Here is a 27,094-nt window from a genome sequence, read left to right as displayed (position 1 = left end):
AGAGAAACAGAGAATAAGTTACTTGACCACAGTCACACAGTTACTAGCCCTCTGAGGGGCAGTAATTGGAAATGAAATAGGATTAAGATATGGAGATCCGAACAGTTTGTGTTACAGGCAATGAGGAATTGTCCATGTAAATTTTGGAGCTAGAGATTCAGTGAGATTACTATGTAAGATAAGTAAGCCAATGTGCTTAATAAGTAAATAAGATTATGTAAATTATGAAAGAAAATGCAGAAGATACTAGAGGTAAGGTGGTTAAGCCTTCTCAGTAGTCTAGTAACCTGATAATTTGATTGGATTAATTGAAAATAGAGAACAGCCAAATTTAAGGGCTTAATATGAAGGAAAGATGAATAGGAGTTGATGACAGGCTATAAAGATTGAAAGGAACAGTATCTTTTATAAATATAGTAGAAGTATTCATGATTGTTTTTCAGCCATTCAAATGACAAGCAAAGAAAGTAAAGCTTGGAAAAGTTAAATAACTTGTCAAAACTCTTTACACAACTAATGGTGTTTTCTCGTGTGAAGGATGGTTTGATGTTTTTGAGAGTCTTATCTGATTTTGTATGCACTAACTACTCTGTCCATACAATACAGGAACACTCAGCCAGGTCTGAATCTGAATGACTGCAGAAATACCAGTATAGCAAAAGAAATAGGAACATAGGGAGCCAAGTACACCTTAGAGGAGGAGATGAATTCAGTTTTGTATGTAACCATCATTGTTTGAGTCAAGGTGTAAGTGGTGGTAAGTTAAGGGAGTTAGAAATAAGGAAATGGGGGCGCCTGGGTGCTCAGTCAGTTGAGCCTCTGCCTTCGGCTCCGGTCATGAACCCCGGTGTCCTGGGATGGAGCCCCGGTCCTGGGGTGGAGCCCCACATTGGCCTCCCTGCCCAGTGGGGAGCCTGTTTCTCCCTCTCCCCTACTCTTGTGCTTTCTCAGTCAATATCTCTGTATCTTTCTCTCAAATAAATAAATAAAATCTTGTGAAAGAAAGAAAGAAAGAAAGAAAAGAAAGAAAGAAAGAAAGAAAAAGAAAAAGGGAGGGAGGGAGGATGGAAGGAAGGAAGGAAGGACGGAAGGAAGGAAGGAAGGAAGGAAGGAAGGAAGGAAGGAAGGAAGGAAGGAAATGGTGATTAGTGAGCTCTTAGAAAAGAAAGTTAAATTGCCAGCATGGATGAGCTCTCAGGGAGGGGTTGTAATGATGGGTCTTTGAAGATTTAAGAGCTGAACTGTCTTAAATGTGCTGAGTAGGGAATAGAAAAGTAAAGATTTCTCAATGGGTACAGAGCATGAGCCAGTGCAGTATATTTTTGAAAATCCATTTTGAATTAGTTTTTGGCAGATAATGTTGGAATTAGATAGTTTTTGGAATTGTCTGTAGATACATAAAACCCCAAGAGCATAAAAATATGTGAGATCAAGAATTTCAATAGAGGTTACATTTTTGCCTTTGCAAGTTAATTGATTGTGATCTGCAACGTGTAACAAGACTTCAGCAACACAGAAACCATTTATAGGCACTAGAAACTGATAATCCAAGTATGTTTTTGAAAACCATTTTTTTATAGTTATGTAGTTACTCTTGGATTTAAAAAATAGATCTTAAGAGAAACTTGGAAAATGAATTAACTTTTAAATATGTAGTATTGAGTTCTTTTGTTTGTTTTTGTTTTTTTGTTTGTTTTTGTAGTATTGAGTTCTGAGGAGTAAAAAGTAAAGTTGATGTAGACTTACTAAACATTAAGGGTCTAGTATTTTTGCTTGGATGTAGTTAAAAATACGTGTTCATATAGGAACAACTTAAAAGTAAAATTTTGCTATGATTAGCTTCATACTTCTATTGTTTTCAAAGCTTCATGCAATACCTGCCTTAGAGAATGAGAGGCTATATAAGCAAACTTACTTTCCTATTGAATATGTTAATTATGGTAGGTACCAAAACAATCTAAGTGTCATGAAGTTGGTGAGGAGAAGAGAGTGAACACACACAAAGAAAAAGCAGAATTTTTAACTGAAATCTGCTCCTGTTTTATTCAGTTGTTAAAGGGAAGAAAATGTATTATTTTGTAAAAACTGAAAATTATACAATCTAGAAAATCTCAGCTTCTCATTTTTTATAATCATTTTTACTGTTTATAATTAAGTTAGAACTTTCCACATTTTGGTTTTATTTTTTATTTATTTTTTTCACATTTTGGTTTTAAAATTAGATTGATAGCTGTTTCAGAAAGTTTGGATTTCTAAAATACTGACTTTTATATTTGTTTTCCTTTTCCCTCCCTGCCCCCCTTACCTCCAGTGGACAAACTACATTCATGGGTGGCAGGACCGCTGGGTAGTTTTAAAAAATAATACTCTGAGTTACTACAAATCTGAAGACGAGACAGAGTATGGCTGCAGAGGATCCATCTGTCTTAGCAAGGCTGTCATCACAGTAAGTTCCTCTTCTTTCTTCAACAAGTATTTATTGAGCATCAGCTATGTACTAGGAACTTGGGATAGATCTGTGAATAAGGGAGATAAATATCTTTGCCTTTGTGCAGTATAGAGTCCAGTATTTCTTTCCATAAAGCTATTTTAGAGTGTTTATTGCTAGATATTATTTTATAAAGACAGTATTTATCTAGTTATAGTAAGTAAGCTCTTAGGAGATTCAGAGAAAAAAGGTATTTAAAGACTTCATATCTGATGAGATCAGGACAGTTATTTGGCAGGTTACTGAAAAAGTTAAAGCAGAAAACTAAAAAAAACATGTATCTTAACATGTAAAAACTTTAACTTAAAATATATAAATCTGTATTCATTGCCAACTTTTTGATGTAATGCTAACACCATCTCTTCGAATGTGCAATTGAGAGAAGTTGTTCTTGTAAACTATGTCCATGATGCATGATTTGCAGTTTCCAGTTTTGATTTCTCTAAAGTGGAATAAAAGCTAAAGATAGTTTTGAAAAACCCTAAGTATAGGTTTTTCTGACTTTTTTATGTTTTCCTTAATATTTTACAGATGTTTCACCTTTGTCTAATTCAATACCTTTTTAAAGAATGACTCACTTTTATTGAGTCATTCTACTTAGTTTGCATTCAGTTTAGTTTACATAGAAACAATCCTCTTTTTGCACTTGTATTCTGTAGATATACGTAATATTAATTATGTAAAGACCGCCACAGGTAAACTGGCATAAACAGGTTTGGGAACCACCAACTGATTTGTTAAACATAACCTGTGGGATCAGAAGTGGCTAAATATACTAAAAATAGCATGCAAGGTGAGAGTACTCAGTGTGCCATGGCATATTTAATGAAAGAACAAAAAAGGTGTTGGCTAAAGCAGGTCAGTTAAATGGAGGTCAGTTAAGGGTGCTCTTGTACTGAAAATCTAGAAATGGGTATGTTAAAACCTAATCATAGATTTTACTGATGCAGTCATAGAGAATTCACATTACGAAAGAAATTATATTGCTTATAAAAGTAAAAAGTATACTTTAAATCTGTGTTGATTTCTTAATCTAAGTTACATAGGTTTATGTTACACATTTGAGGAAAATCTTACAGTATTTTCCTCTTTTTTTTTTTTTTTCGTACATTCTGCCCCTCATGTATATTCAGAGTTTGGAAAAACACATAGTTGAATATTGAGTTGGAAAAACTTGCAGAGGAATTGTTTGTAAGTGTTAAGAATGAAACTTCTACTCTCCATTTTTGGGATCAGTTTTAAATAAATATTAATTTTAAAAAATTTTAAAGAAAGTTTGAACATAAAAGCTCAGTATTTTTTTTTTTTTGACTTGTATGTTGTACATTATGGTGCATCTTGAATTTGTGTATAGTTTTATATTTGGGGGTTTTATTTCCCTTGAGATAGATCATTATGCTAGAGGACAGAATAGTGGATAGGAACATGTTTTATAATCTTGAAGTGTCTGTCTTTGATTCTTCATTTCCTTCCTTTTGCATATCATCAGATGCTTTTTAGTTACTATGTTTGACTCTTTTGAAAATATGTTGTTGGTTGATGTGAAAATGGGATGAATGAAATTTTTATTGTTTACTAAATAGTATTCCAAGAGTACTGTTATGTTATTTTCTTTTACTTATTTATTCATTCATTCATATGAGAGAGAGAGAGGCAGAGGCAGAGACACAGGTAGAGGGAGAAGCAGGTTCCATGCAGGGAACCTGATGCGGGACTCGGTCCGGGGTCCCCAGGATCACGCCCTGGGCCAAAGGCAGGCGCCAAACCGCTGAGCCACCCAAGGATCTCCAAATTTTTCTATACTCTTATTGACCTTTTCCTTTCTGGCTTCTGCATTTAGTTATGTTTAGATACTATATCCCACTTCAAAAACTACAATACATAGCTATGTTTTCATCTAAAATTTACATGTAATTCTAATTCCTGTAGGAGTTAGTGTAAGAAGTGATGTGGGAATTTAGCTTTTTATTGTTTTCCAAATGACTGTGTATTCTGTAGCCATTAATTAAATAATTTAGCTTTTCTCTATTGGCTTCAAATGCCATCTTCATTATATATTGCATTCCTGCATGTATTTGAGATTGTTTTTGCCCGGTCTTCTGTTAACTCGGTTTGTGTATTCCTTTTCTTTGTAGCATGTTTTTTTTTTTTTTTTTTAAATTTATTTATTTATGATAGTCACAGAGAGAGAGAGAGAGGCAGAGACAGAGGCAGAGGGAGAAGCAGGCTCCATGCACTGGGAGCCCGACGTGGGATTCGATCCCGGGTCTCCAGGATCGCGCCCTGGGCCAAAGGCAGGCACCAAACCGCTGCGCCACCCAGGGATCCCATCTTTGTAGCATGTTTAAAATTGTATTACTAATATTTCATCAACGAACATTTCATGATCTTTTCATGAAGATAAAAGAAGTGGTTTCTTTGCATTTACTGAGTTAAGATGTTTTGGGAATTAGGTAGGTAGAGATATTTGGTACAATGAAAGTAGTAATGTCTTGAATTGATTTGCCAAGTGTCTGTAGTCCTAGCTCACTTTAGGTACCTGGCTTTGTGTACCTGAAACTGTAGGACTTCTTTAATTACCAAATGAATGGAATTACTATTATTCTTGTAGGTTGGCTATTTGGAGATATATCCACCAGTTTCATGATTTAATATTTTCAGAAGGAAAACTGCAAGGTAATGAAAATGTTGTTAGATTTTTAAAAATTAAAAATTACTCTTAGGTAAGTAGGGGTTGAAGGAGAAGTTGGAAGATCCTGGCAAAATTAAAGAAGCTAATAGAGATTGTAAAAGCAAAGGAGAGAAGTGTTCAAAACTAAAGAAAACTATAAAACCAAACAAAAAATTTTTAAAGTGCCAAATAAAGACTAATCAGATCCAAAAAGTTTTTAAGGTGGAATTATAGTAAGAAATTATGGTACAGAATAATGTTCAGCAAATTGGATATCTCCCAAATGAGTAGTGTGCCGTAAATAATCGTTATACAAGGAACTCTAATGAGAAATTTAAGGAGTTGTCCTTTTATCAAGTACATGATTTTGCTATATTGAACTGGCAGAAAGAGGAAGGTATATGCAACAAGTAAAAAAGCATTAGATAGGTACTAGTTGATAATTCTCATTTGAGGAGCATTTGCCAATGAATTTCTGAAGAAATTAGAATCTTAGACTACTAAGATTTATGCTTTGAAAAACTAGTATCTGTTAGTTCTTTTGTAAATACTATCTTCTATCTTTAGATACCTTGAATGTAACTCGAATAATATAACTTAAATAATTCAAATATAAAAAGTATTTAAAATATTTGGTAAAAGTTTCTATAAGTGGAAAAATATAAAAAAGGATACTTGTTGAAATTACCCCAGAATGTTGAAATAATTTACTCAAAACTCTACAATTACAGAATATAATTAGTTTGCTAGGCTTACCATAACAAAGTACCATATACTGGGTGGCTTAAACAAAAATTTATTGTCTCAGATCTGGAGACTAAAAGATCAAGGTGTAATCAGGGTTAGTTCCTTCTGTTGCTTTTGGTGGTCTGCTGGCAATCTGACATTCTGGTGCTTATAGATGCATTACTCCGATGTTTGCATTCTTGTTCACATAGCGTTCTCTCCATGGGCATATTCATATCTGAATTTCCCGAATATTTCATAAGGACACCAGTCATATTGAATTAGGGGTCTCTTCTATTCCAGTTTGACCTCATCCTAACTAATTACGTCTCTGTTTCCCTGTTTCCAAATAAAGTCACAATCTGAGGTATGCAGGATTAAGTGTTCAGCATATATACATTTTGAGCACATAATTCAACCCATAACACTAAATATCTGAGTTAGGACTACAACCCAAGTCTCCTGATTCTCATCTGGTGTTATCACATGTCACTGAGCATAGGAAAAAAAAATAATAATACATTTTATTTTGTGTAAGACTTGCAAGAACATGCCTGTTAAATATTTATAAAGCCATTCTTTAAGATTTGTAATTTACTATTATTGCCTTCTGTTAAATCTCCAATAAATATAGTCTCCATTTTAGCATTGAAGTTTTCATAAAGTAAGAAATATACATAATTTTCTAGATTTGCCTGCTTAAAACAGTTAGCAAGAGGCTTATTTTCTTAGTTTTCCTGAAGGTCTTTTAAGCTTCACATACACTAGTTTTTATGTAGTATTTTTATTTAGCATTATATCTTAATTTCCAAAATGCTTAACATTTCATACATGGGCTCTGAAGTCAACCCTGGGCATCTTGACTCTTTTTACCACCAGAGGTACCTTTGGCTAGATTACTAACTTTCTCTGAGTTTCACCTTCCTTAACTGGTTAACGATGGGGGATGTCTTGAAGTATGAATTACTTATGTGTGTTAAACAGAATAATTTATGGGACGCCCTGGTGGCTCAGTGGATGAGCATCTGTCTTCGGCTCAGGGCGTGATCCCAGAGTCCCAGGATTGAGTCCCCTATCGGGCTCCTTGCATGGAGCCTGCTTCTCCCTTTGCCTAATGTCTCTGCCTCTATCTCTTTGTGTCTCTCATGAATAAATAAATATAATCTATTTTTTTTAAAGTCATGTCATACCTTCTTAAAACTCAGATTTATATAGATATAATTTACATCCAGTAAAATTCACCCCTTTTAAGTGTATAGTTATAGCTTTCATAAATGTATACAATGATGTAATCACTACCACAATCAGGATATAGACAGTTAATATTACCCCAGAAGGTTCTCTCCTGCCTCTTTGTAGTCAATTACCTCTTCATCCTTGACCTCTGGAAACTGTTCTTGTAGTTTTGCGTTTCCCAGAATGTTATATAAATGGAGTCATACAGTGTGAAGCTTTTTGTGTTTGGCTTTTCATGCAGCATAATGTTATTTAGAGCCATCCATGTTGCATTTATCCCTAACTTGTTCCTTTGATTACTGAGTTCAATTCCCTTGTATAGATGCACACAGTTGTTTATCCTCACCATTGAGAGGTATGTGTTTGTATCCAGATTTAGGCTACCATTAGTAAGGTTGCTGTAAATATTCATGTGCAGCTGTTTGTGTAAACTTGTGCTTTTATTTCTCCTGGGTAGATAACTAGGAATGAGATTGCTGGGTCATACAGTAAATTGTATGTTTAACTTTATAGGAAACTGCCAAACTCTTTTCCAAAGTGGCAATACCATTTTATTTTCCTACCAACAATGTATGAGAATTCCAGTTGTTCATCATTTTTGTCAGCACTTTTTTTTTTTTACCACTCTAGTAGCTTTGTAGTGATCTTTTGTTGTTTCAGCTTACATTTCCATAATGACTAATAATGTTTTGCATCTTTTTCTCTGCTTTTTATTTGTATCTCTTTGGTGATATGTCAGTTCAAATCTTTGTTTCTGTTTGTCTTCTTAATGTTGAGTTATGAAAGGTCTTTGTTTTTGGCAAATACTTTCTCCTAACAGGCTGATTTTTGTCACTATCATCAGAAAATCAATTACCATTTAAAACATATCTAAATGTATATTTTGCAGACTTTTTGCTCTGAATTCCTAGGGACCCTTGAAGGCTATTTATTTCCCAGTATAGTTTACAAGGATACCAGCACTCTTATTAAGTTTTTAAAATACATTATTTGTATAGAGGTAACATTTCTCACATTTTTTTAAATTATTATTTTTTCGTTTGGCTGTACAGTGGTACCCTCTCTCTTAAGTAAAGTGACAAAGCTTTAGGTTTAAAATTACCTGCTTAAAACTCATCATGTAGTGAATTCACTGGTATTGCTGTTGAGCTTCTTTGGAGTAAGTGGTGTGTATGCTGACCTTTGTTGTTTCTCCACTAAAGGAAGGAAACCATGGCTGATAAAGAATGCTATGTTCTCTTGGTCCCCCAAGAATATATATTATCCAACAGTTATTTCTTTTAAAAATGTATTTCTTTTAAAAATGTAGTGTGGATTAAAGAGGATTAAAGTGACTTAAAAAAGAGAAAGATCAAGTATAAACTGATCATAAGGAACCAAGAGGCCAAGAAGCCATTATTAGTTGAAGTTCATCCAGAAATTAAGGTGGTCTTTAAAATAATAATATATTGAGGGCAGGAGACAGGGTTGGGTGATGATTCTTGAAACTTAAAAATAAACCCATTTTCGTGAAGTGAAGTTCTCTTCTTTTGTGAAAGTTGTCAGGTAATTTCATTTGACTTAAACATTAGGAAATCTATCCTAGGAAAGATGCATATATACCTTTATCTCCTTGCCCATAGTCAGTGGGTTAAACTAAAAAGGGAGAATTGGGGATCCCTGGGTGGCGCAGAGGTTTGGCGCCTGCCTTTGGCCCAGGGTGTGATCCTGGAGACCCGGTATCGAGTCCCACGTCAGGCTCCTGGTGCATGGAGCCTGCTTCTCTCTCTGCCTATGTCTCTGCCTCTCTCTCTCTTTCTCTCTGTGTGACTATCATAAATAAATAAAAATAAAAAAATAAAAATAAATAAAAAGGGAGAACTGGAGAGGAGACAATAGAAGAGAATATTTTAGAAACTGGAAAACAGATGGACAAGTGCTAAGTGAGTTAATACATCATGGAAACCCAAATCCTAAGTTATCAGTTGGGAAACAGAACTAGATTTATATTGCAATCATATAATACTTTTGCAGTACCCGATACCTCTTGAAATAAGAATTTGGATGTGAAACTTGTGAAAAACAAGGAGGATACACAGGGTATCAGTTTAAGAAGCAGTCACATCCCCAGATTCTTCTCTCCCAAATCTGTGCAGTTGGGTCGTTGACCAAACCCTGCACTAACCTGATGTAGATGGGAGATTTATTATATAGAGACAATAAAATAGTGGTTTCTGACCTGGAGAGTGGGGAAGTAAGCATTAGAAACAATTGAAAGCAAGGAGTGATACGAAATACAGGTAGGTTAGGGGAAGTGTGCGAAGTGAATGGCTCCCCATACACTAGGTGACATACTTTCATACTGAAGGCAGGAGATTGCTGGGGACTTCTAGAGAATCTGATCAGTCTAAGAGGAAAGACCTAAAGATAACATCAGAGCTTCTTCAGCAAAGTAGCCCAACTGGATTAGCTAGCAGTGAGGCTCCTCATCCTTGATAAACTGCTCATACATAACATTACAGGTTCCAGTCAGTTTTGTGGATCCCCAACTCTTAAAAATGGACAGTCAAGGACCAGTTTGAAGATATGCAGTATGAAAGAGAGCAAGAAAAAAACATCTCTTCTGCAAAAAAGAGATTTGCAGATAAAAGAGAGCAAGACAAGGCAACAAATTATTCAAATGTTCCACAAAAATAAAGAAGAAAATTTTTCTCTGTATTCTCAGAGATAAGAGCATTTGGAAACATAAAACAAAAATGGAAATGATAAGTATGGTAGCATTGATGAAAAAATCAGAAGGGTTAGAATATAGAATTTGAAAGGGTTAGAAGATAAAAAAGATAGTGAATGAGAGAAAAGATAAAATTAATGGAATGATCCAAGAATTTTAATATTTGAGCAGTAGAAACTTCAGGAAGAGAGAACAAAGAAGAAAGGAAGCATCAATAAAAGATACAAGAGTATAAAAAATTTTGATTTCAAAAATGTAATGAGTTTACTGAGATGAATGCAAGAAAAAATTTATAGAAAACATTAAAAAAAAAGAATACAAGAAAAATTCATAGTAATAAAAGGACATGAGTTTTGGGTGCCTGGGCAGTGCAGTTGGTTCAGCGTCTAACTCTTGGTCTCCACTCAAGTTGTAATCTCAGGGTCCTAGAATTGTGCCCCACTTGGGGCTCAGCACTCAGCACTGAGTTCTTGGGTTTCTTTCTCTTCCTCTGACTCTCTGCTGTAATCTCTCTTTCTAAAATAAATCTTAAAATGGAAGGGAGGGATGGAGAGAGGACGAGGACAGAAGGACACGTGCTTTCACATTGAAAGGATCAAGGAAGGTCAGAGTGATAGATGAAAAAAAAAAAAGACCCATTGTTAAAGACAAATCATCGTACTGAGTAGACCACTGGGAGAAATGAAGATCCTGGATGCTTCCATTGGGGGGAAAAAAATCACAATGAAGGATAAGGATTCAAAAGGACTATGGACTTCTCAGAACGCTGGAGGCTAAAATGCAATGAGCTGTGCCTTTATTTTTCTGAAGAATTATTTTCAACACTGAATTCTATATCCAGCTAAACCATTAAAGCATAGGGGCAGATAAAAGCATTTAAAAATGTCTCAAAAAATTTCCTTCTTGTGGCTTTTAGAATGTCTTTTTTAGGGACACCTAGGTGGCTCAGTGGTTGAGCACCTGCCTTCAGCCCAGGGACATGATCCTCGAGTCCCAGGATCCAGTCTCACATTGGGCTTCTTGCATGGAGCCTGCCTCTATCTGACTGTGTCTCTGCCTGTCTCTCTCTCTCTGTCTCATGAATAAATAAATTCTGAAGATAAAATAAATAAAATGTCTTATATATATACACATATATATATATTTAAATACTGATGAAATGATATGTTTAGAATTTGCGTCAGAATAATCCATCTGGAAGGGCTTGAATTAGTGGGAAGTAATAGATGAAATAAGAATGATCAAAAATGTTGTCAGAGCTGGATAGTGGAATATGGGATTTATTATCCTGTTTTTTATTTTGTATATGTTTGAAAATTCCAATAATAAGAGGTAAAAAATACTCAAATACACATTCTGCAAAGCTTTCATTTAGAAAATGTGCCCCATCAAAACAAACAAGTATTAAATAAGAAAGAGGAAGATAATAAGGCAGAGAACATAGTTCTCAAAGTGTGATGTCCAGGCCATTAGCATCAAAATCAGCTGTGAACTTGAGAGAAATACAAATTCTCAGGCCCAACCTCAGACCTAATGAGTCAGAAACTCTGGCTATGGGCTTCAGCATTCTGTCTTCAAGTGATTCTGATGCATGCTGAAGTTTGAGAGCTACTTTCCTAAAGCAAGAAAAATAGCTATGCTCAAGTAAAGAATGGAGAGCTCATTCTCTTAACTGCTTGCTCTCTGCACTTGGGTATTTGATCTGACATTTAAATGAATGGAGTCATTATACATGAAAGCAGAGGAATTGCTATTAGTTGTGTTGTTGGTGCTAGCCATCTGAATGGACAATGAATGTAAAAGGTTCAGACTTTGGTAATTGTTAAGTGATTGTCTCAGAAACAGAATAGTAATGAATTGAACAGATGAACATGGGTTATATCAACCTGACTGCTGGTCTAACTGGCACTTTGACATTCTCTGCTAACATTGCTCATTGAATTTTCCATTATCTAGAATGTCTTTTCCCTCCTCCACTATCAAAACCCTCTATTTATTCTGGGTCCAAACCAAGCCACAACTTTTCAACAAACCATTCCTCATCTTTTTTTTCCCCCTCTCTTCTAGTAAAGAATATGGGGTGTATTTTTTTTATTTAAATTCAATTTGCCAACATATAGTATAACACTCAGTGCTCATCCCATCAAGTGCCCTCCTTAACTCCCATCACCCAGTTACTTCATCCTCCCATCTTCCTCTCCTTCAGCAACTCTTTGTTTCCCAGATTTAGGAGTCTCTCATGGTTTGTCCTCCTCTCTAATTTTTCCCCACTCAGTTTCCCTCCTTTCCCTTATTGTCCCTTTCACTATTTCTTATATTCCCCATATAAGTGAAACCATATGATGATTGTCCTTCTCTGATTGAGCCATTCCTCATCTTTTTGTCCTAACTGTAAGATTTTTTAAAAAAGAAACATGAACTACACAATTGTTAGGCGCTAACAAGAAGGTGTTAGGTAAGGAATCCCTGGGTGGCTCAGCGGTTTAGCAACTGCCTTCAGCCCAGGGCATAATCTTGGAGTCTGGGGATTGAGTCCTGCATCAGGCTCCTTGTATGGAGTCTGCTTCTCCCTCTGCCTGTGTCTCTGCCCCTCTCTCTCTCTCTCTCTCTCTCTCTCTCTCTCACCCATGAATAAATGAATAAAATATTTTTTAAAAAAGGTGTTAGGTATTTTACATGTTATCTGCTTTAGTCATAATTATCTTCTTCTAGCCTATTACTCTATATATTTAATCTTTTCATATATGTGCCTTTCTCTTGGTTTTGTGCTTTTGATTTTTATTTCAAGAAGAATAGTAACTGCCCACTTCTATTTCAAATGGTGGAAGGATATCCATTGGCCCAGTGGTTCCCAAACTTCAGTGTGCATCTAGAGGCTTATTAAAACAGATTCTTGTTGTATTTGCAAGTTCTATGTAAAAGTGAAACTTTTGAAATACATGAATATTTTCAAGTTATTAAATTGTTTTTGCTATTTAGAAGACTTGGAAAGAATCCATTTTAAAAGCTGAGTTAGGGATCCCTGGGTGGCACAGCGGTTTGGCGCCTGCCTTTGGCCCGGGGCGCGAACCTGGAGACCCGGGATCGAATCCCATGTCGGGCTCCCGGTGCATGGAGCCTGCTTCTCCCTCTGCCTGTGTCTCTGCCTCTCTGTCTCTCTCTGTGTGACTATCATGAATAAATAAATAAAAATAAAAAAATAAATAAAAGCTGAGTTAACGTCATCTAAATATGCCTTGATCATAAAGTAATTATAATCATTTAAGTTCTAACACAGTTTTACAACAAGTAATGTTATCATTATACAAATGCATATTCATGGCTCAGCCATCACATAATTTGAATGGAAAGTCCCTTATTGGGTTATGATTCCCAGTGCCTAGTAAAAGCCTTTCAGTTGAACTATAGCAAATCTTTTTTTTTTTTTTTTTTTTTTTTTTTTTAAGATTTATTTATCTTAGGAAAGGGGAGGGCAGAAGGAGAGGGAGGAAGAGTCTTAAACAAAGTCCCTGTTGAATGCAGAGCCTGACACAGGGCTTGATCCCACAACCCTGAGACCTAAGCGGAAACCAATAATCAGATGGTTAACTGACTACACCACCCAGGCACCCCAATATACCAAAGTTTTATATTTCTCACGTGGATTTAATTTTCACAAATCACCAGAAAGTATTCAGAATTGTTGAACTAGGTAATTGAAGCTTAATAAAGTTTTGTGGGCCACAATATATTTTAGGCAGAGTATAGCATATAGAAGATTTATATTAATTTACTTACCAGAAGTCCTTTCTTTCAGTCTGAAATATTATGGTTTTATTGTACTAGAGAATGTGCTTAGATGCAGAAGCTTGCTTTTTAAGATTCTTGGGACAGGTAGGTAGGTAGGTGATCTTTTTTTTTTTTTTTTTTATGGCAAACCATTACCAGTCAGATTCCATTATAACAATTCCACAAGGGATTTATAGACATCATGAGAAAAGATTACAACTTTGGGATCCCTGGGTGGCGCAGCGGTTTGGCGCCTGCCTTTGGCCCAGAGCGCCATCCTGGAGACCCGGGATCGAATCCCACGTTGGGCTCCCGGTGCATGGAGCCTGCTTCTCCCTCTGCCTGTGTCTCTGCCTCTCTCTCTCTCTGTGTGTGACTATCATAAATTAAAAAAAAAAAAAACGATTGCAACTTTATTTTCACTAACTTTTAACCAAAATTTTGCATTTTCTTTATTAATGTAGGGAAAAATTACAGTAATATTGTCAGTATCTATGACTTTTTCACTCAACAAAAATTACAGATACTATCCCATGACATTATTGACATATTGTAGATCTCTCCAAATACTACTATCTGCTACTAGATACTAATTTGTTAGTATAAAGTAACACATATATTTTAGGATACCTGAACTTTAATGTTTTAATCATAAATTTTATGTAATTGGTTTCTTTTAGAATCATACGTATTTTGCTTTACATTTTTAAAAGCATTGTTCTGAGGATTCCGAAGTTTCACCAGTTTTGTACAGGAGTGCATGAACCCTTGCACCACAGGTCTGCACAGAGGATTTTTGTAGGATTAGAATTTTGTTTTGAGTCTATTAATTGATGCCTTCAAATAATTTAAGATGACAGAATTAATATCTAAATTTCTAAAATGAAATGAAGTATTTCAGGCCCAGTGAAAAAAAGAAAATGCATTATGCTATCCTTCTCTGCTGGGCTTCCGACTCTCTTGAATTATAAGGTTTTGTATGATCTGCCTTCTTAAACATTCAGTTCTTTTTCTTTTTCTGTTTCTTTTTTTTAAGATTTTTATTTATTTATTCATGAGAGACACACAGAGAGAGGCAGAGACACAGGCAGAGGGAGAAGCAGGCTCCATGCAGGGAGCCCGGCATGGTCTCCAGGATCAGGCCCTAGGCTGAAGGCGGTACTAAACCACTGAGCCACCCGGGCTGCCCGCTAAACTTCATTTCTTACCAGACTCCCTCCTCTCATGATGTCCTCTCCAGTCATACTGTCTTTCCAGTGTCTTATCTAGGCTTACTCTTTCCTGCCACATCTCTTTATATGTGCTTTTCTTGCTGTCTGAACTTCTTTCTTTCCTCCTTTGTTCATTCCATTTTATCCTCCTTCTCTTGGCTCAGGTATTACTTCCTTGGAAACCTTCCCTGACCCTATGATTAGATTGCGTCCTTTTATTATAGGCTTTCTCATCATGTTGAGATGTATTTCTTCTTCTTCTTTCTAATTTATGGCTTGTTAAAGTTTTACATTTCTTGTGTGATGATTTGGTTAGTGTGAGCTCTGCAAAGTTAAGGACCATGCCTGTTCATCCTTACCATTGTATCCTCGGTGCCCCAAATAGTGCTTGGTAAATCATAGGTGTTCATAAATATTTCATTGGTTAGTTGGTTACATGGATAAATAAATGAGTTTTAAATCATGGCTGTCCAATAGAAATATGTGAGTCACAAATACAAGCCACATAAGTAACTGAAAAAGAGAAACAAATGAGGTTGATTTATTATGTTTTATTTAATGTGTCCAAAATATTGTCATCCTAACACACAGTCATAAGAAATTATTACTAGGGTGCCTGGATGGTTCAGTTGGTTAAGCGTCCAACTCTTGATCTTAGCTCAGGTTTTGATTTAAGGGTCATGAGTTTAAGCCTCATGTTGGGTTCCATGCCCAGCGTGGATCCTACTTAAAAATAATTTTAAAAATTTATTACTAAGATATTTTACGTTCTTTGTTTTCTACCAAGTCTTCAAAACCCAGTGTGTATTCTACACTTCTAGCTCATCTTAGTTCAAACTAGCCACACATGACTAATGACTGCTCTGTTGTACAGCACAGGTTTAGATGTCAAAGCATATTGAAAATTAAGAAATTTGGTACTGGTTGCATCATGGTCCACCCTTTACCTAAGGGTTAATATTAAAAGCAGGATTTTGTTTATTCAGAAATTCCCAAAATTGAGGTAAAAATAAGAGAGAAAATACCCAGAGAGTGTATCAAGTCAATACTTTAAGTGAAAAAAAATTGCAGCAAATACTGAATACTTATAATTTGCTTTCGTATATATTTTCCTCAATATTTGCATGTTAGGTTTATAAACAGAAAAGGAAAATAGAGTCTTTGGAAAGATGTTATGCAATTGGGGACAGTGAGATTATGCAAACTAACCTTGTCTGGGAACCTTTTCTTAGGTTCTGCTCTCTTAAAGTAAATAACATTTTTATTAAGTGGTTCTTGTTATCTGAGCATCTTTTATTGCAGGATGAGTCTGGAAAGGCTTCTATGGTAAAGTATTACTGTATTTTAATGAGTCTGACCACCAAATTTAAGATGCACCATTATTTTGTATGTTACATTGCCAATTCTAGTTGATACCATTGTAAGACACATCCTTATTTCAAAAATGTAAAATTTGCATGTGTGGCAGGGGGTTTTATAATGGGTGATAATGAAGTATTTGAGTAGAAATCTCACAGAGGAAAATGAATGTGGGAAGAGGTGACTTGGTAAGAAGGAGCAGCAGTTGTCAAGTTCCTCCAGGGTAGTTGAAGGAACTGTAAGGAGGCCTTTCTGGCTGGAGGCCTGTATGGTTTATAGACAAAGGGAAAGTGGTAGGAAAAGTAGGCACAGAGGTGGTGCTCCTGGTTGTGTAGAGCCTTGTGGGTCATCGACGGACGTTGACTTTTTATGTTAAGTAAGAAGAGAAGTTACTGGAAGCTTGAACAGTGGAGTGATTTAATCCTTGTACTGGGATCACTTCTGGCTGCTTTGTTAAGAATAGATTTTAGGAGGCAAGAATGAAAGCAGGGAACCAGAATTAGGCAGTCCTAGGTGACTATGCAAATATTTGAGACGGGAGACATCAATGGTTTGGATCAGGGTAGTATTGGTGGAGATTATGAGAACTGATTGGATTCCAGATTTAATTTGAAAGTACAGTTGACAAGGTTTGCAGATTTGCTGATGGAAGCCTCATACGATGTGAGAAAAATGAAGGGTTAGATGATTTCAGGTCTGAGCATTTGGTAGGTACCATTTATGGAAATGTAGAAGCCTGCAAGAGAAGTTGGGTGAAGCCATCAGTTGACCAGTTTTGAATGTTGAGATTAATCCTCTTAAACATTCAGAAGATAGGAGGCAATTAGAGGTTGAAGGGAAAAGGCCTGGTTGAAATTATAAATTGTGTATATTTGTGTGCATATATGAATGTACATGTGTCACATAGTATGTGCCCATGTATTTTTATTTTTTGATCCTTATGTCATTGACTATTTCTTCAGAATTCCTTTTTTTTTCTCTTGTGTATTTAATCTTTGGTTTTAATATTAGTGATTTTGTTAACTATTTGATGACGTTGTCTCCCTTTAACAATGGGATATAAAGAGAGATTAAGTAGCTGGCTTTCAAGGTACTGTTGTAAGGAAAGAGACTACTCCTGTTTTTTTAAGGTATCGTTTTTAACTTTTTATTTTGGAATAAATTTATACAAAAAGTTGCAAGACTAATGTGATTACTTCTGTGAACACTTAGATTCACCAATATTTTAACATTTCTTGTATCATTCTCTCTAGGCACATGTGTACACATGCCTTATATTTTTCCCTGGGTCATTTGAGAGTCGGTTCCCTTTATCTTACTTGTTTTCCACTTAATGCTTAAGTGTTATAATATCTATAAGCAAAGACACTCTCTGTAGATATAACCATAATATAGCTAGCAAAGTCTGGAAATTTCATATAGTAATAATTTTTTCTAATTGATAGTTCATATTCCATTTTTATCCATTGTTCCAACAGTGCTCCATATAGTATTTTTTCTCCCTTTAGTAAAAATTCAGTCTAGGGATGCCTGAGTGGCGCATGGAGCCTGCTTCTCCCTCTGCCTGTGTCTCTGCCCCCTCCCCCCCCATGTCTCTCATGAATAAATAAATAAAATATTTAAAAAATAAAAAAATGCAGTCTAGAACATGTATTGCATTTAGGTGTCATGTCTCTTTAGTTTCACTTAATCTAGAGCAATTATTTCCTTACCCTTACTTTGTGTAGTGTAGCATATTTTTGAAAACTACAGGCCAGTTATTTTCTAGAATGTTCTTCACTTGGGGTTTGATGTTTCTTTGTGATTTGATTCAGGTTATGCATCCTTGGCAAAATACACTAAAATGATGTGATATCCTTCCCTGGGTATCACATCAGAGGCAAGATGTCTGTACTTCTTTCCTTCAAACCTCTGTCCTATCATTTTGTGTTTTTGTTTTTTTTTTTATGTGTAAATATTATAGTTAAGATTTGTTGGGCAGGGAGGAGAACAAAGATTCTGTGACTTAAAAAGGAAAGTTGGAAAAAACATTGCATTAACTTTGGTATGCTACTCGCCACTAAAAATCTTTCAACTAATTCTCCTTATTTTCTTTCTTTCTTTCTTTCTTTCTTTCTTTCTTTCTTTCTTTCTTTCTTTCTTTCTTTTCTTTTCTTTTCTTTTCTTTTCTTTTCTTTCTTTCTTTCTTTTCTTTTCTTTTCTTTCTTTCTTTCTTTTCATTCAGATTGAGAGACAGGCAGAGACACAGGCAGAGGGAGAAGCGGGCTCCATGCAGGGAGCCCGACGTGGGACTCCATCCCTGGTCTCCAGGATCACGCCCTGGGCTGCAGGCAGCGATAAACCGCTGTGCCACCGGGGCTGCCCCTTATTTTGTTTCTATGCCAGACTTTCAGATTATCATATATTTCTGAGTGGAATATTTACAGAGAATGCATTTACCAGAAAATTGAAATGTCTGCTTACCAGAGCATTTATTCCTCCCTGTAAATCATATGTTATGTATACTGACACATGCCTAAATGTCTTGGGGTGCTGACAGAATCTAGTTTCTACAGCTACATAGCAATATTTTCATTATCCAGACTGTGGGGACTTTGCCAAGATCACACCATCTATGTTAGATTCTGAATATAGCCAGTTAGCCTCTCTTTAATGCCTCTGTCATCAGCCTGCACGTGATGTTAATCTTATGTAGTCCACTTTGAACATTTTGTTGAATATTTTTTATTTTTCAAAACTTAAAAAGAACTTTTAATTTTGAAATAAATGCACTTTCACAGAAACTTGCAAAAATAGAACACAGGGGTTTTATTTATCCTTTATCCACTTTCCCTGCATGGTAAAATCTTACATAGTACAATTCAAAACCCAAAAGTTGATACTCGTACAACCCACAGACCTTATTCACATTTTACCAGTTTTACATGTACTCATTTGTGTGTGTGTGTGTGTGTGTATGTGTTCATGCATGCATATGTGTGTATGTAACTCTGTGCAGTTTTATAACTGGCATAGATTCTTGTAACCACCACTACAATAGAAATACAAAACTCTTTCATCAGCACAAAGATCCCTCATTCTTCCCTTTATAGTCACTCTTCTCTCCTCTCTCTCCAGCCTACTATCTCATGTCTAACCCCTGCAACCACTAATCTTTTCATCATTTCTATAATTTTATCATTTTGAAAATTTTATATAAATGGAATCATACAACGTTACCTTTTGAGATTTGCTTTTTTCTTCAGCATGATTTCCTCAAGATCCACTAGGCTATTGAGTATATCAATAATTTGTTCCTTTTTATTGCTGAGTAGTATATATATCTCAGTTTCTGTACCATTCACCAATTGAAGAATGTTTGGGTTGCTTCCGGTTGGGGAGCTGTTACAAATAAAGCTGTTGTGAACACTGGTGTGCATGTTTTTGTGTGGACGATAGTTGCCTGAATTTCAGTCTCCACCTTCAATAAATAAATGTTTGTTCAGTGTAAGTCACTGTGGCCTGAATTATATGGGTGTGCCAAACAGGGCCTCTGTTGTACAGTCTTTAATCACGTGGTTGTACTAAAGTGCTATTGAGGCAACAGCATGATTAGGATCACATTGTACATATGCTTTTGTAACCTCTTTTATCTTCTTCTCACATACTAAGTTGTCAAATTTCCAACCTTTGAAAATACTGTTTTTGAATGGATATCTATTACTCCATTATGAAATGAATATTTACTATTTTTGGACTGTTTATTACATCATTCAGAGGTCCTCTCATGGAACCAGAAACCACTGTAGGTATTTCAGCAGAAAATGTTTAGAACTAAAAGAACAAAAGAAAAACACTGTGGATAGTACATTGGTATTAATTGCAGTGACCAGCTTTTATAAATCGTAGGGCCAGAGAAACGAGGGGATGAAATTGGGATTCACAGAACCTATAAGTTGGAGATAGGGCTGGGAGTTGGACCTCGGAAGAGAAAGTGTTGCCTACTGGTGCTGGTACTGGTATCATAAGAGCCTTTTGGGACTGAGGCTCAAACATCTGAGTTGAAAGGACTCCCTGATGAGTGAGTCCTTTCAACTGGACTCAAATATCAGTGGAGAGGATATTTGGCAATGAGTAGAATAAGGGTGACTTTTCTGTTGTGGTGGTACTGGGTGGCTAAAACTTTAACAGAAAAATCAACCAGGTATCTTTTTGGCCAACAGAACCTAAGAAAGGTTTTGGTACTACCAGGGCTAATGGAAAATGAGAAAATACACAAAGAGAAACCAGAGAAGGGGAACTCAAAATTGTGTAAAAACTCTCCCCAAATCTCTGGTTGACTTCTGAACTACTTATGTGTGAGGCAGATGGAAAGTGGTCTGAAATGTGATCAGAATTACTGCCACCATGGCAGAGATGTAGGGAGCTAAAACTCTTAAAGAACACTTGCCATTTTTTTTACCTGTAGGTACCAGGAGAGGGAATGCAGTTAGTGAGGAGGTAATGCAGAAAAAAGGGGCTAAAGAAAGGGAACCTCAAATTCTAAATATAAAACTCTGTCCAAGTTTGTACCTGGCCCCTCATTTGTGTGTATTGCAGACGAGAATGAAAGTACTCTAAACTGAGATCCTAGCTGCTGCCCATTAAACACATGATGGAATTAGTAATTTGGGTCTGAGCATGTTAATTGCCTACTAAAAGAAAAACAGTATTTTTCAGAACAATATAACAGAATCCAGAGTTTATAGCACAACACTCACAATTTTCAAGGTCAACTCAAAATTACTCAACATGAAGAGCCAGTAAATAACAACACATTCTCAAGGGAAAAGACACAAATGCCAAATTCAAAATGAACAAGATGTTACAATTATTGGACAAGGATTTTTAAAGAAGGTTTTGTAATTATATGAGGTAAAAGAAAAAGAGGCTTGTAGTGAATGAAAACGAAGGCCATTTCAACAAAGAAAAAGGAAACATATACAAAGAACCAGTGGGAATTTAGAATGATATCCAAAATAAAAAACATTTATTCTCTGGGATTTATAGTAGTAGATAAAGATGACAGAAAATAATCCGGTTTTTGAATATAGATCAAAAGAAGTCATTCTTAACCTAACTTGGTTTTTTTGTTTCTTTGTTTTAAATGAGCAGAATTAAATGGGGTTTTTGGAGTCTTGAGAGGAGAAAAGAAATTGAAAAAATATTTGAAGAAATTATAGTAAAACCTTCAAAATTTGGTGAAGAATATAAATTTATAGATTCAAGAAGCTATACAGCAACAGGATAAATAGAAACCTAACATATCAAACTGCTGTGAAAACCAAAGATAAAAAAATCTTGAACATAGCTAGAGAAAAGTGACACATAAATGGGGAGATTCAAATTACCATACACTTCTTAAGATCGTGGAAGCCAGAAGATGTCTTTTAATGGAATGAAAGAAAAAAATTATCTTTCCAAAATTCTGTATTCAGTGAAGATATTCTTCAAAAATGAAGTAAAAAAGATATTTTTAGGTAAAGGAAAACTAAGAGAACTTATGGGCAGACCTGTACTACAAGAAATGTTAATGGAACTTTTTCAGGCTGGAGAGAAATACCCCCAGTGGCAAACTGAGGTCTTTAGGAATTGGTGAAGAGTATCAGAAAAAGTGAATATGGGGATCACTGAGTGGCTCAGCAGTTTGGCGCCTGCCTTTGGCCCAGGGCGTGATCCTGGAGTCCCGGGATTGAGTCCCATGTTGGGCCCCTTGCATGGAGCCTGCTTCTCCCTCTCTGCCTGTGTCTCTGCCTCTCTCTCTCTCTCTCTCTCTCATTAATAAATGAATAAAATCTTTTTTTTTAAAGTGAATATATATCGTTAATTATAGGATTATTTTTTCCCTTTTAATGCTTTTAAGATACAGAAAATCTGAATAAGCCAAAGTCTAAAAAACTGATGTTGTTAATACCTCCTCCATCAAGAAAACATTTCCACCATGACTTCACTGGTATGTTCTTTAATACATCCAAGAAATAGTCCCAATTTTATGCAGTCTTTCTAGCACTTGTTAGGTTGCCAGCATAACTGTGAAACCTAAACCTGATAAGACATCACAAGAAAATTACAGCTGTGTGATGGACATAGATATTGTCCGTATTTCTTTACAAAATATTAACAAATCAATAGTATATAAAAAGATTTATGTATCACTTCTGAGCCTTTTGGCTAAGATAGTGTATAGTATCTGTCTTTACCATTTTAATATCTGATATATTCTCTATCCAAGGACAATATAGTAACTGGGTTTTTGGATCAGGAAAATGGCTGATCCATTCCATGCATCAGCCTTGTATTATAGTACCTCCAAGAATGGTGCACCCCCTTGGTACAAAAAAAAAAAAAAGATTATATGTCACGACCAAATGGACCTTATCTCAGGAATTCAAGGTTAATTCAATGTGTTAAATCAGTCATTGTAATTTGCCATTTTAACAACTACAGAAATTCATAACAAATTTCAGTAGATACAGACCAAAAAAAGGTTTGGACAAAATCCAACATTCATTTAAATTTAAAAAAAGAAATTCTTAGGTAACTAGAAGTAGAAAGGAAAATCAGTCTAATGAAGGACATGAACAAAATTCATAGTTTAACATCGTGCTTAATGGCAAAATATTTTATGCGTTTCTCCTAAGATTAAGGTCGGGGCAAGATGTCTGGCTTACCACTTCAATTTTAACATTGTTTTGAACATCCTAGTCATTTCAGTGTGGCAAGAAAAAAAGATACAAAAAAGCATAAAGATCAGAAAGGCAGAAGGAAAACTGCAGGTGGCATCAATGTTTTTGTTTTGTAGGTTACTTTAGGTGTATTATTTAAACAGCTGGCAGATGTACTAAGTGAATTTTGCACAATCATGGAATATAAGGTTAATATTACAATTATGAAATGTATTATATACTGTAAGCAGTGAAATTTTAAAAACAATTTTATGTATAGTAACCTAAAAAAGACATTACTTAGGAATCAGTCAGTCATTGTGCATCGTACCTGTACAGTACAGGCTAAATGAGATTGTGAAGATAAAGAAGACATGAGTAATTGGAGAAATGTCCATGGATTGGAAGGGTCAATATTGTTAAGAGATCACACATTCCCATATTAATCTATAGAAAACCTATGGAATCACTGCAACCTGGTACTAAATGTATCTAGAAATACATAGGTATATGCAAACTACCGAGATTAGCCAAAGCAGTTTTTAAAAGGTGAGTAAAGTTTGAAGACAACACTACATGATATCAAGACTGTTACGCAGCAATAATTTAGTGTTTTTGGAGTAAGAATAGACATAAAACCCCCAGATTAAGAGTTTTGCATGCTTTACTGACTGAGCCAGCCAGGCACCCCAAGAATAGACATTTAGATCAGTGGAACAGTGTAGAGTCCAAAAGTAAGCCCAAACAAGGATGTGAAATAACTGGATTTTGATACACTACTGGTAAGAATGTAAAATGGTACAACTATTTTTGGCAGTTCCTTAAATGTATACCTACGTTTTTGAGTTAGGCATTCCAATCCTAGGTCAGAAGTAAAAATAGGGGTGCCTGGGTGGCTCAGCAGTTGAGCATCTGCTTTGGCTCAGGTCGTGATAACGGGGTCCCGGGATTGAGTCCCACATCAGGCTCCCTGCATGGAGCCTCTTTCTCCCTCTGCCTCTGTCTCTGCCTCTCTCTGTGTGTCTCTCATGAATAAATAAATAAAATCTTTAAAAAAAAGTAAAAATATATATCCATATAACATAGGAATTTTCACATCATTTATTCAAAATAAAAAAGTGGAAGCAATTTTTCAACAGGTGAATAAACAAAATGTTATATTCATTATAAATCAGCTCAGCAATAAAAAAGAATCAATTACTGTAAGACACAACAAAATGAATACAAAAATTGTTATACTGAGTAAAACCACTGAGGCATGAGTACATACTGATTTCATTTACATAAATTTCTTTAAAAATGCAAACTAATAAATAGATGAAAGCAAATTCTTGGTTTCTGGAAGGTGTTGGCAGAGGGAGGGATATTATATAGAGAACATGAGGAATCTTTAGAAGGGATTATGTAAATGAAAACATTTCCATCTTGATTGTGGCAGTGATTAAAATCGATAAAGTTTACTATATATTAATGATAAAGTTCATTAAAAATTTGGTTGACTTTCTTTGAATTTCTAAGTCTTCTTACATTCTTTCCCCTGAGTTTAACCTTTTAGATAGTCTTTTCATTTCCACTTTTGCCCCTACCAGAGAAATCTCTTCTAAAGCATCCTGTCATACTGTTCTAATCTAGACTTTGGAGTCTTTTCCATAACTCTGCTTCTTGCATTTTCCTTGTCTTCCTGGGAAGTCCCTTTGCTGCTTCTTTTCCTGGATCTCAAATGCTGCTGACTTCTCTTGGTTATTACTCTCTCATTTTGGTGACACATACCTACCAGATTTGAAAGGTAAATGTTTCTTTATGTTCATGGTTTAGAACTATCATACTGATTAAGTGCCTGGGTGTGAAACCCTTAAATATCGTTACTTTATGCCTTTTTTCTTGGACTACTTAATTTTCTCATAGAAGAATCTTCCTATGGGCAGAAGGGGATAGAAGGAACTTTGTGTGGGTGCTAGCTCTCTGGAAGTCAGGTAGGGGAAAAAAATAAATATGAATATTTCCGTATCTGCTTTTTTTTTTTTTTCCTTTCCCCACACCCACTGCTGTGTAGGACTGTCCCTACTTCTTAAAACTGATATAATCTCTCTGAGAGGTAGGGGTGGTGCCTCTAATATTGCACCGTGGTAGGTGAGTAGTAACCAATGCTTGGAATTCCCGGGGTTTAATTGCACCTTTAAATGACTCTTGATCTTATTTTTTCCCAACTATACCCTTGCTTTTACTTTTATGGTTACCTGTTCTCTCCAGTTCCCTTGCGTTTCTGTCATTGCATACAAATTGGCTTGATTTCTTTTCTCTTCTTTTTTCTTTTAGATTCTTAATTTTCAGCTTTCTCAAGCCAAATAACTCAGTTACCACATTCTACTTTTAAATTTTGTCGAGAGGTGCCTAGGTGGTTCAGTTGGTTAAGCATCTAACTTCATCTCAGATCCTGATCTCAGGATCCTCCACGGCTGGCTTCCTGAGAGTCTGAGTGTCCCTCTGCCTCTCCCTCCCACTTGTGCCCCTGTGCTCGCTCACTCTCTCAAACAAATAAATAAAACTTTAATTAATTTTGTAGAAAATTTTTCTTTTTCTTTGTGGATTTATACCTCTTGTTCCTATAACGTTATTTTTAATAGCTAGTAAAGACTTTAGACTGAATGCATGTGTCCTCCCAAAATTCTTGTGTTGAATATTTAATTTCTCATTCAGAGGTGATCACATTGGGAGGTAATTGGGTTTAGATGATATGAGAGTGAAGACCACATGATGAAATTGGCACACTTCTGAGGGGATGAAGAGACCACAGAGTTCTCTGTCATCCATCTGAGGACAGAGTTAGAAAGCAGCCATCTGTAAACCAGAGAGAGGACCCTCAAACACTACTATGCTGGCACTGTGATCTGGACTTGTAGCCTCCAGTACTGTGAGAAATTTGTGTTTAAGCTCTGTAACACTTAATGGTATTTTTGTTATAGAAACTGAAAGAACTGACTTAGACACACCAAGACAGTAGATATAAGTGTCATTTCACGTTTTGATAAATTTTTTTTGATCCCTTACGATAAATTTTAACAGGGTAAAGTGTGAGGCTCACCTACATTTTCCTTGATATTTTCCTTTTTTGTTGTTGGCTTTCTCATTGGGGACACAATTTGGTTTTGGGGAGAGTAAAGTAATCTCATTTGTGTTCATTGCAGTTGTGTTTGAATCAAGTAGTTCTCTATTTTATTTTGGAGTGTTGTATGTACGTTGGCACGTGATATAAGCTCAGTTGTCTAGACTTCAATATTTTCTAAAACATGTCCTCTTAAGTCTGTCATTTGCCCTGTAGACATCGCTTCCCTCACTTTTACACATTTTGGGAACTCAAGGCTTCTGTGTTCACAGACTCTATCATCTGATAATTGATATATCCCTCTTTTATGCCACCTACCTGTCAAATTGTTGATGGTGGAACTGGCTACCTTGTATACATTTTCTGTTAACTACCATCTCTGTGTATGGGTATGAAGATACTGCATTCATCACAATGGTGACATTCAGTTGAAGCTACCAAATTCTTTAATTCCAGCTTTCTAGACTACCATTTTATTTCTATTTCTATGCAGCTCTATCAAAAGCTTGACATTTTCCACATTTTTAAACTTTGAACAGGGAGAAGAGATCATAATTTATACTTGGCAGATTTAGAAATTTGGCAAATTTTACATACTGATTTTAGATTTTATTAAGTCACTCATATCCACAGGAAGCCTGTGGTGGGTTTCTGTTTTCAGGAATATTTTAAATGTGGCATTGTACTACTCATTGGAAGATTGTGAGGAAGTTTTGAAGATGTCAAAGAGGAAAAAGTGTTTGCTGGAGAAACCAGTAAATTTTGAACTATTATGTATTTTATTTTCTACAGCTTTAATGAGGACACTGACAACAATACAAGCTGTAAGACATTTTCAGGAATGGTAGCTAGAAATATAATGAGACTGATTATGAAGTGAAAGTTTAAAAATCTCTGGGCCATTCAGAATAGTAGGCTGATCAGTTAAATTATTTACTTGGTTCTTCAGACAGTATATATTCTTTCCCTCCTCCAAGAAACCTTTTTTGGTAACTGGATTCCATTCTTAAGGCTTGACTATCTATAGTCCAAACTGTGATGTCGAGCACATTGATTCAGAAAATGCTTAACTTACATCCTTTAGCCAGTCTGATCTATGATTTGTTGTCTTAATTTTAAAAGAGAAATCTGTTTTGTAA

General features: G+C 35.6%; 1 protein-coding gene and 1 pseudogene across 4 annotated transcripts in view; both read left to right on the top strand.

The window, feature by feature from the left end:
* The window catches only part of CERT1 (ceramide transporter 1), a 105,882-nt gene that overhangs the window by 3,551 nt on the left and 75,237 nt on the right, over window positions 1-27,094 (top strand). For all 4 annotated transcript variants that reach the window (XM_055342235.1, XM_055342234.1, XM_055342232.1 and 1 more), the window contains exon 2: window positions 2,312-2,446. In XM_055342235.1, the coding sequence (XP_055198210.1) occupies window positions 2,312-2,446 (135 nt within the window). The remainder of the gene's footprint in view (window positions 1-2,311; window positions 2,447-27,094) is intronic.
* LOC129521104 (U2 spliceosomal RNA) lies at window positions 22,339-22,516 on the top strand (annotated as a pseudogene).

Source organism: Nyctereutes procyonoides, unplaced genomic scaffold (assembly GCF_905146905.1).
Source record: "Nyctereutes procyonoides isolate TBG_1078 unplaced genomic scaffold, NYPRO_anot_genome, whole genome shotgun sequence".
In the NCBI taxonomy this organism is placed as follows: domain Eukaryota; kingdom Metazoa; phylum Chordata; class Mammalia; order Carnivora; family Canidae; genus Nyctereutes; species Nyctereutes procyonoides.
The sequence above is the reverse complement of the archived record's forward strand: the minus strand, read 5'-3'. Positions and strand labels throughout refer to the sequence as shown.